Source organism: Phoenix dactylifera, chromosome 4 (assembly GCF_051530095.1).
Source record: "Phoenix dactylifera cultivar Ajwa chromosome 4, Ajwa_hap1_PhDact_Kaust_v1.1, whole genome shotgun sequence".
Classification (NCBI taxonomy): Eukaryota; Viridiplantae; Streptophyta; class Magnoliopsida; order Arecales; family Arecaceae; genus Phoenix; species Phoenix dactylifera.
Genome location: NC_143193.1, coordinates 50,594,955 through 50,602,473, shown reverse-complemented (window position 1 = coordinate 50,602,473; position 7,519 = coordinate 50,594,955). Strand labels below are relative to the sequence as shown.

Sequence of the window (7,519 nt, the reverse complement as noted above, 5' to 3'; positions counted from 1 at the left end):
TTTTTTTTTTTTGGTAAAAGCGGTTACTCATTTCATTTCATATTGCTCTAAATTGAGTACAACCTACTAAATCACGGAAAAGTAAAAGATGCAACAAAGGATGAACATCAGAAGCTGACGTCCAAGTAAAATCCCCAGAGTGCCGAGCGACAAAAGAGGCGACCCAGTCTGCAGCCCTGTTCGCCTCCCTAAACACATGTCCTATCTGAACATCGCCCAACAGTAGCACCATCCTACGGATCTCCCGGATGAGGGGGTGACCATCCCCAAATCGATCCGCCCCTCGGATCCAGTCGATAACCACAGATGAATCTCCCTCAAGGCATACCCGCTCTGCACCAAGTACCTGCCGCACATAGGATATACCCTCCCAGGCTGCCTGCAACTCTGCCCCAACCGCTGTGAGTCCTGGCGTGCGCCTCCCTCCGGCTGCTATCAACCTGCCAAGGTGGTCCCTGATCACAAATCCAACCCCTCCAGCTGCGCCATCCACTGACCGGCTACCGTCGAAATTTACTTTGAGATAGTCAAGGGGTGGGGGTACCCAAGAAACACAGGCAAACCGGGGCGCTGAAACAGCGTAGAGAGTACCCCAGGTGTCCCTGACTATCCCAGAAGAAAATTGGACGGTAACCGCTATGATCTCCCTCGCATATAGCACAGCTCTCTCCACCACCCTCCTCGGGGACGACCGGCTCCCCTCAAATAGGCCGGCATTCCTGTCCAACCAAATGTGGTAGGCCAGGTATGCCATCAGAATCCCCACCTCTGTAGAAAGGGGGCTCTGCATAGAAGCTCTCAGCAGCTGAATCAAATCCTGCACAGAGACTATCGAGTCTGGTAGTAGGACTGGTGACCTCCTCCATATCTCTCTGGCTCTGGGACACTGCAGAAGAACATGCTCAATCGTCTCCTCAACCTCTGCACACTCCTCACAATACTGAGAGACCCCCATGCCACGCCGAACTAACAGACTCCTCGTAGGAAGGCAGCCCCAGGCCACCTTCCAGATGAATAAAGCCACACGCGGGTGAATCCGCAGCCTCCATATCCAACCACCCTCGATCCGACGAACGGGCTCCCTACCGATCAGTGCACGGAGGTCACTGGCACGTACCCTCGTCCGTCCCGTCGGGACCCATACTAGCCTATCGGCCCCCCCACCATCAGGAATCGGGAGAGCCAGAACCGACTCCGCCAGCTGCTCCCCAAAGACCTCCCGGACCATATCCTCCCTCCATCGATCCCCCTCGGCAGTCAGCAGCTCACTAACTCTGCACCCAGCTAACCTCGTCGAATCCACCATAGTAGGCATGCGACAAATCGGGATCTCGGTCACCCAACTATCCTCCAACACATCAATAGACCGGCCGTCCCCTATGGACCATCTAATCTCTGGAAGCACCACCCCTGCTCTCGTGCAAATCTCCCTCCACATCGGTGAATGGCGTCGACCAGCTCGCACCCCAGTATCCAAAGCACCGTACTTGGCCCTCATCAGTGACGACCACATACTCTCGGGCTCAAGCACGGATCTGACTGCATGTCTAGCCACTAGGGCCTCCCGCATCACCACCAGGGACTGCACCCCCAGACCTCCGTGGATAATCGGCTGGCACACAACATCCCACGCCATCAAGTGGACTCCCCCTCTGCCACTGCACCTCCCCCAAATGAAGTTCCTAAATAGCTGCTCAAGGGACCTTAGGACAGTAACTGGGATAAGAGTATTGGAAAGTAGATAGATGGGTACCGAAGTAAGAACTGATCGGACCAGAGTGATCCTACCCATCATAGAAAGTGTATGCATCTGCCACCCCTCTAGTCTGCGTCTGATACTAAGCTCCAGAGAAGTACAGTCCCTACGCCGCAGCCGCTGACTAGAGAGCGGGACCCCCAAATATGTCATCATGCCCTCCTGCTCTCCCACCCCCAGGATCTCCACTATAGCCCGTCTCTCCGCCAGTCTGGTCTTCGGACTAAAAATAATAGCTGACTTGGCCAAATTGACCCGCTATCCCGATGCTGCACAGTAATCCCGCATAATCTGACAAATAACTCGGGCCATCTGCCGTGACGACCTAGCCAAGAGCAAATAATCATCAGCAAACAACAGGTGGGAGATCGGAAAAGCCCTCACCGTCGGCCTATAAACCTCCAGCTCCTGAGAGGCCACTGCCCGTCGTAGGGCTCTAGATAATGCATCTGAGCACATAATGAATAATAGGGGAGAAAGTGGACACCCCTGACGCAACCCCCCTGACGACACAAAAAAACGAGACGGCGTCCCGTTTACCAAGATAGCAAAAGACGGGGCTCGTACACAACCCATCACCCATCTGATCCACAGCTCAGAAAATCCGAATCCCTGCAATGACTGCTGTAAGAAATCCCACCTCACCCTGTCATAGGCTCTCTCCATATCAAGTTTGATCCCCATAAGACTCCGCCTCACCGGAGCTCTACCAAGATCAAACATAAACTCCTGGGCAATAAGCACATTGTCAGATATACTCCGCCCCTCCAAAAAAGCCCCCTGCTCCGGGCTAATAAGCCTGGGAAGGACATCCCTCAGTCTGACGGCGAGTATCTTCGCCGTAGCCTTGTACAGGGACGTACAAAGGCTGATCGGACGGAAGTGACTCGGCTCCGTGGCATCCTGCCGCTTCGGTATCAAGGTGATAAAAGTCCTCTGCCAGTCTGCTGCCATCACTGCTGTGCGAAAAAACTGCTGTATAGCCGCCGTCACATAGCGACCTATTATCATCCAATATCTCTGAAAAAATAAGGGTGGGAATCCATCTGGCCCTGGGGCCTTGTCCCCCGCGAGGGACCTCACTGCCTCTCTAACCTCCTCCTCCGACACTGGTCTAGTCAATGCTACTGTCTCCCCCTCTGACACCCCAACAGAAGGCGAAGGTAAGTCCAATAGGCTCCCACCTATAGGGTGCTCTGTCCACCTGGCCCTGAAGAAGCTCTCCAAGATCCTCTGAATCACATCCGGCTCCTCCGACAACTGCCCGTCCTCATCCTTGATAACTCTAATTCTGTTCTGGTTCCTCCTGATAACTGTCGCCTGGTGGAAAAAACTAGTATTTCTGTCCCCCTCCATGATCCACTGTACCCTCGATTTCTGTCTCCAAAATATCTCCTGCTGTCTCAGGAGGCCGTCATGCAGTGTCAATAAGGATCTAAGCTCCCCCATCTCATCATCCGCTAGTCCACCCCTCTGGTCCTCCTGAACCTGTAGCCTAGCAATAGCCTCCTCAGACTCCTCCATCCTCCTGAAAATATCTCCCACCTCCTCACGGTTCCACCTCCTCAGCCGTCTCCTCGTCAACTCCAATCTCCGCGACACCCGATACATAGCATCTCCTCTAACTGGTGCACTCCAAGCCTCCCTCACCATCTCCCACGATCGCGGGTAACCAAGCCATATTTTCTCAAATCTAAAGGGAGACCGAACTGGAATATAAGTGTCTGTACTCACCAGTAACGGACAGTGGTCCGACGCAATCCTGGGCAGGTGACTCACTCGATGATCCGGAAAGCACTGAATCCACCCGGCGGTCGCGCAAGCTCTGTCAAGTCGCTCCCATACTCTGGCCTGGCCCTGCTGGTTGTTGCACCATGTAAACCTAGGGCCTGTGAACCCCAGATCTATCAGCCCATTTGTTGTCAAAAAATCTTGGAACTCCTTCACCTTCCTCTCATATGAAAAGGGTTTCCCCCCCATCTTCTCCTGAGGATCCATAATACAGTTGAAGTCACCAGCCACCATCATAGGAAACCCCTGAATAATCAACTGAGACACCTCCTCCCACAGTATCCTTCTCTCCCTGAAATCAGTACTGGCATACACTGCAGCAAGCACCCATGAAACTCTACTACCCTCCGAAATCACTATAACCACCTCCTGGGTACATACATGGAACACATCCAACCTACAAGAATCCTGCGCCCAAGTGACAATGATGCCACCCGACATCCCCTGGGACTCCACTGCATAAAATCCCCATGACTTGGGTACCGCTCTCCTAGCCTTCTGTAAGCTCCTTCCAGATAGCCGGGTCTCAAACAAAACACATATATCCGGCCTATGCTGCTGCACCATCCTGCGGAAAGCCGGAGCAAAAGCAGGCTTCCCCGCGCCACGGCAATTCCATAAAAAGACCTTCATTGGTCACTCCGGAGTCCATCACTACCCCCTGTCCCGGGGCTACAATCATGACACTCCACCTCTTCACTAACTCTTCCACTCTCCAAGCCTGCAGAGACCACTCCCTTGGCTGCTGCCTTCAACTGGGCCACCATTCGGTGATGAAGCCCTCCCTCCCCGGGTTGTGCCAAATGGCACGCTGAGCCTCCATTGGCACAGAGTCTTGCCACCAGACCCCCTGTCAATTCCCCTCCTTTCTCTGTGTTGACACCACCCACAGGCCTGGGAGAGCTTGATTCACCTGTCACCATCTTCCTCAACCCCAGCCCAGGTGCCATCCCACTGTGCTCCCGTGCCGTCTGTTGGTAGAGAGATTGATTCACCTGGCACGCCCTCTGCTTGGAGCTTTCCCCCACAGCATCTCCTTCCTCCGCCACACCACCTACTTTGCCACCCCTTACCGCTGCGTTGCAGCATTCCACCACCCGATCAGCGCCGGAGCCGGACAACCCCGCCGCCACCATCACTGCTGCCGCGGACGGGACAAAAGCCGCACGCCTCCCAGCCTTCTCCGCTCTCCCAGACAACAGTGGGCCAAAACTGCCGGCCCTGTGCACCGCTTCCCGCCGAGGAGGTCGACCACGTTCCGCCACCAGGGGCGGGGGAGAGCTTTTGGATCTCCGGCGGAAGTCAGCCCCCGGCCGCCCAAGCTTCTCCACGGAGGACACAGACCCTCCATCGGGATTGGACGGGCCTCCCATCGCACAGCCTTTAATCTTTGGTAGGCTTCTCGCTCGTTTCGACGGGCCCGGCCCACCCACTTCCTGCCCACTTCCGGAGTTGGACCCCCCCGCAGCCTGGCCCAAGTCACCATTGGCCCGGCCTACAGGACATTCGCCCAACTCGGCTCCCAACCCGGACTCGATCGCGGGTTGACTCGGACCGCCTGTGGACACACCCAGGGACACGTCCTTCTCCGGCGTCCGCCGGCGAGCCACCTTGGTGGGCTTCTGCCACCCCTCAAGATCCACCGGCGAGGACGATGAGGACGGCGGAGACAGCCCATCCCCCTTCCCGCTAGGGCCGAGGTGCGGAGATGTGGGCACTGAGTTCCCTGCCCTGTCCTCGTTCACTTCCTTCCTCCGATTCTTCGTCACCGGCGCTTGCCGGAATCCGATCCGATTAGTTACCAACCACGGACCGTAAACCGGTTCCTCCCCCCCGGATCCATCTCCCTTCCTGGCCTCCTGCCCCGAGTTCTCAGTAGCCTTCTTCTCAGCTGCCGATTTCCCCAAGCCACAGACCTCCTCCACCGTCTCCGTCCCCATCGCCGGCCGCACGAACAGGCACTCCGCCTGCGAATGGCCAATCCTCCCACATTTGGAGCAAGGAGCCGGCAAGTTTTCATAGATGAAGCTTTGCCAAAACTTCATCTCTAACCCTGCCGAGCTCCCCATTACAAAGGTCCCCGGTGTGAGCGGAACAGAGCTGTCCACCTCGACCTTCACCCGGGCAAAGCCATACCTGCTCCCCTTCTCCGTGAAGCCATCTAGAGCCAACGGGTTGCCGGCCCTCGCCGCAATCCGGAAGAGAGTCTCCTTCTTCCAGTAATCCAATGGTAGTCCGGGCAACCGGAGCCAAGCAACCACTCGTCCTATTCCTCCGGCTCCCGGGATGAAATTTGGCCTCCACCGATCCACAGCCAACATCTGACCGCCGACCACCCACGGGCCGTTCCGCAACGCTGCCTCCCTATCCGCCTCATCGGCGAACCTAACAGCGATGCATCCCTCCGTCAACGGGAAACACCCAGGTTTGTACTTCAGACGCCCTACTCTTTGCATTTCCCTCGCCACCCAGTCACCGGGAACATTCCTCCCCAGACTCCTAACCAAGACAGTGGTGCTCCTCCACTCCGAGCGAGCCGCCTCCAGCTCTTCCTCCGGCACCACCACCACCTCCAGCTCTTCCTCCGGCGACCCGCTCATACCTCTCCGAACCGGCTGGCCCTCTTTGCTTCTTACATAATTTTAAGAAGAATATTTGATTTCTTTTTGTTTTTGAGATAGCTTTTTTTGATTACATATCAAAAGTAATCCTCCGTCATGTTGTTTTATCCGTGCCCAAAGAGTTATTTAGGCTGAATTAAATTGGTTAAAATAAACATTATAGCTTTTTTTTTTTTTTTTTTTTTTGGTTACAACAGGGACTTCCAGTGTGGGTGTGGGTCATGAGATCTATAAAAAAAAAAAATACATAGTGTAAAAGAGAAGGGATAGTCACATCGTTCTCTTGAATAAAATCTTCGGAGTGATGGACCGCATAAGATGCCACCCAATCCACAATATTGTTTACCTCCCTATAGACGCGTGTAGTCCGATAAGAGGCGCATTCACTCAGAACACTGCAGATGTCGTGGAGCAGCTGTATTCCACTAGCCGCGTGCCCTCGGCCCTGAATCCACTAGCTGCATCACCGTGACAGCCTTTCTCAAGAAGAATGCAGTCCGCACCTAACACCCGTCCTGCATAGGTGATGCCCTCCCATGCTGTTTTGAGCTCAGCACCCACGACGAACTGATCAAATATCCGCCGGCTTCCGGCCGCTATGACTGGTCTGGGATGACAAACTCTACACTTGCGCTACTTTCTCTCGTACCAACGCTATCATTGAAGTTCACCTTAAAAAAGTTAGGCGATGAGAGCTTCCAAGAGGCGAATACTGTCTTAGATACATGAAGCTAAATGAGAACTTCATTTTTTTTTTGACCATCTTAAGAGACAACAATGCACTGATGCTAATAACCAAGGCCGCATGAAGCAGAGGTCGGTTAAGGGTAGGTGGAAATGTTGGTCCGGCGACGCTGCTAAAGTGAAAACTCGACGGTCCGGCTACTGAGGTGGTAGCCTAGTGGGAGCGTGGCCTTACTTCCAACCAAGTAGTTCCGAGTTCGAAACGTACAGGCGTCGATTAAATTGTAGAGACCGAATGCTCCCTGCTCGGACACGGGATCTGAAAGGGCGTATTGCTCTGCTAGTAGCCTCGGTAGTGCCAGGTGTGACGTACTCGCACGTGGTATTCATGCCGGAGCTCAGAGGGGTAACCAAGCCGGGCCCACGAGTGAGGAGGGTACGAGTAAAACCGACCGGGGTGCCCAACACACGGTCATTTTTGCCCGCATCAAACATTCTTCTGGTGGGATGGGGGCTGCTATGCGGGGATGGGCTTGTTCCTTCCTCCCCTCTTGTTCTTTTTTAAGGAAAAAAAAAAACTCGACGTACGAGTCCAACCCAAATCAGATAGGTCCACGACTCGATCCCGGTCCCTCTGCCCCTCTGACCGGTGGAACCGGTTCGTCCA

At 54.6% G+C, this 7,519-nt stretch overlaps 1 protein-coding gene across 1 annotated transcript; it reads right to left on the bottom strand.

Moving 5' to 3' along the window:
• Positions 1-2,014: 2,014 nt before the first annotated feature.
• On the bottom strand, positions 2,015-4,180 carry LOC148700745 (uncharacterized). The gene has a single exon (XM_088707926.2). It carries the CDS (start codon positions 4,178-4,180, stop codon positions 2,015-2,017), a length of 2,166 nt encoding a protein of 721 aa, XP_088564052.2.
• Positions 4,181-7,519: the final 3,339 nt, after the last annotated feature.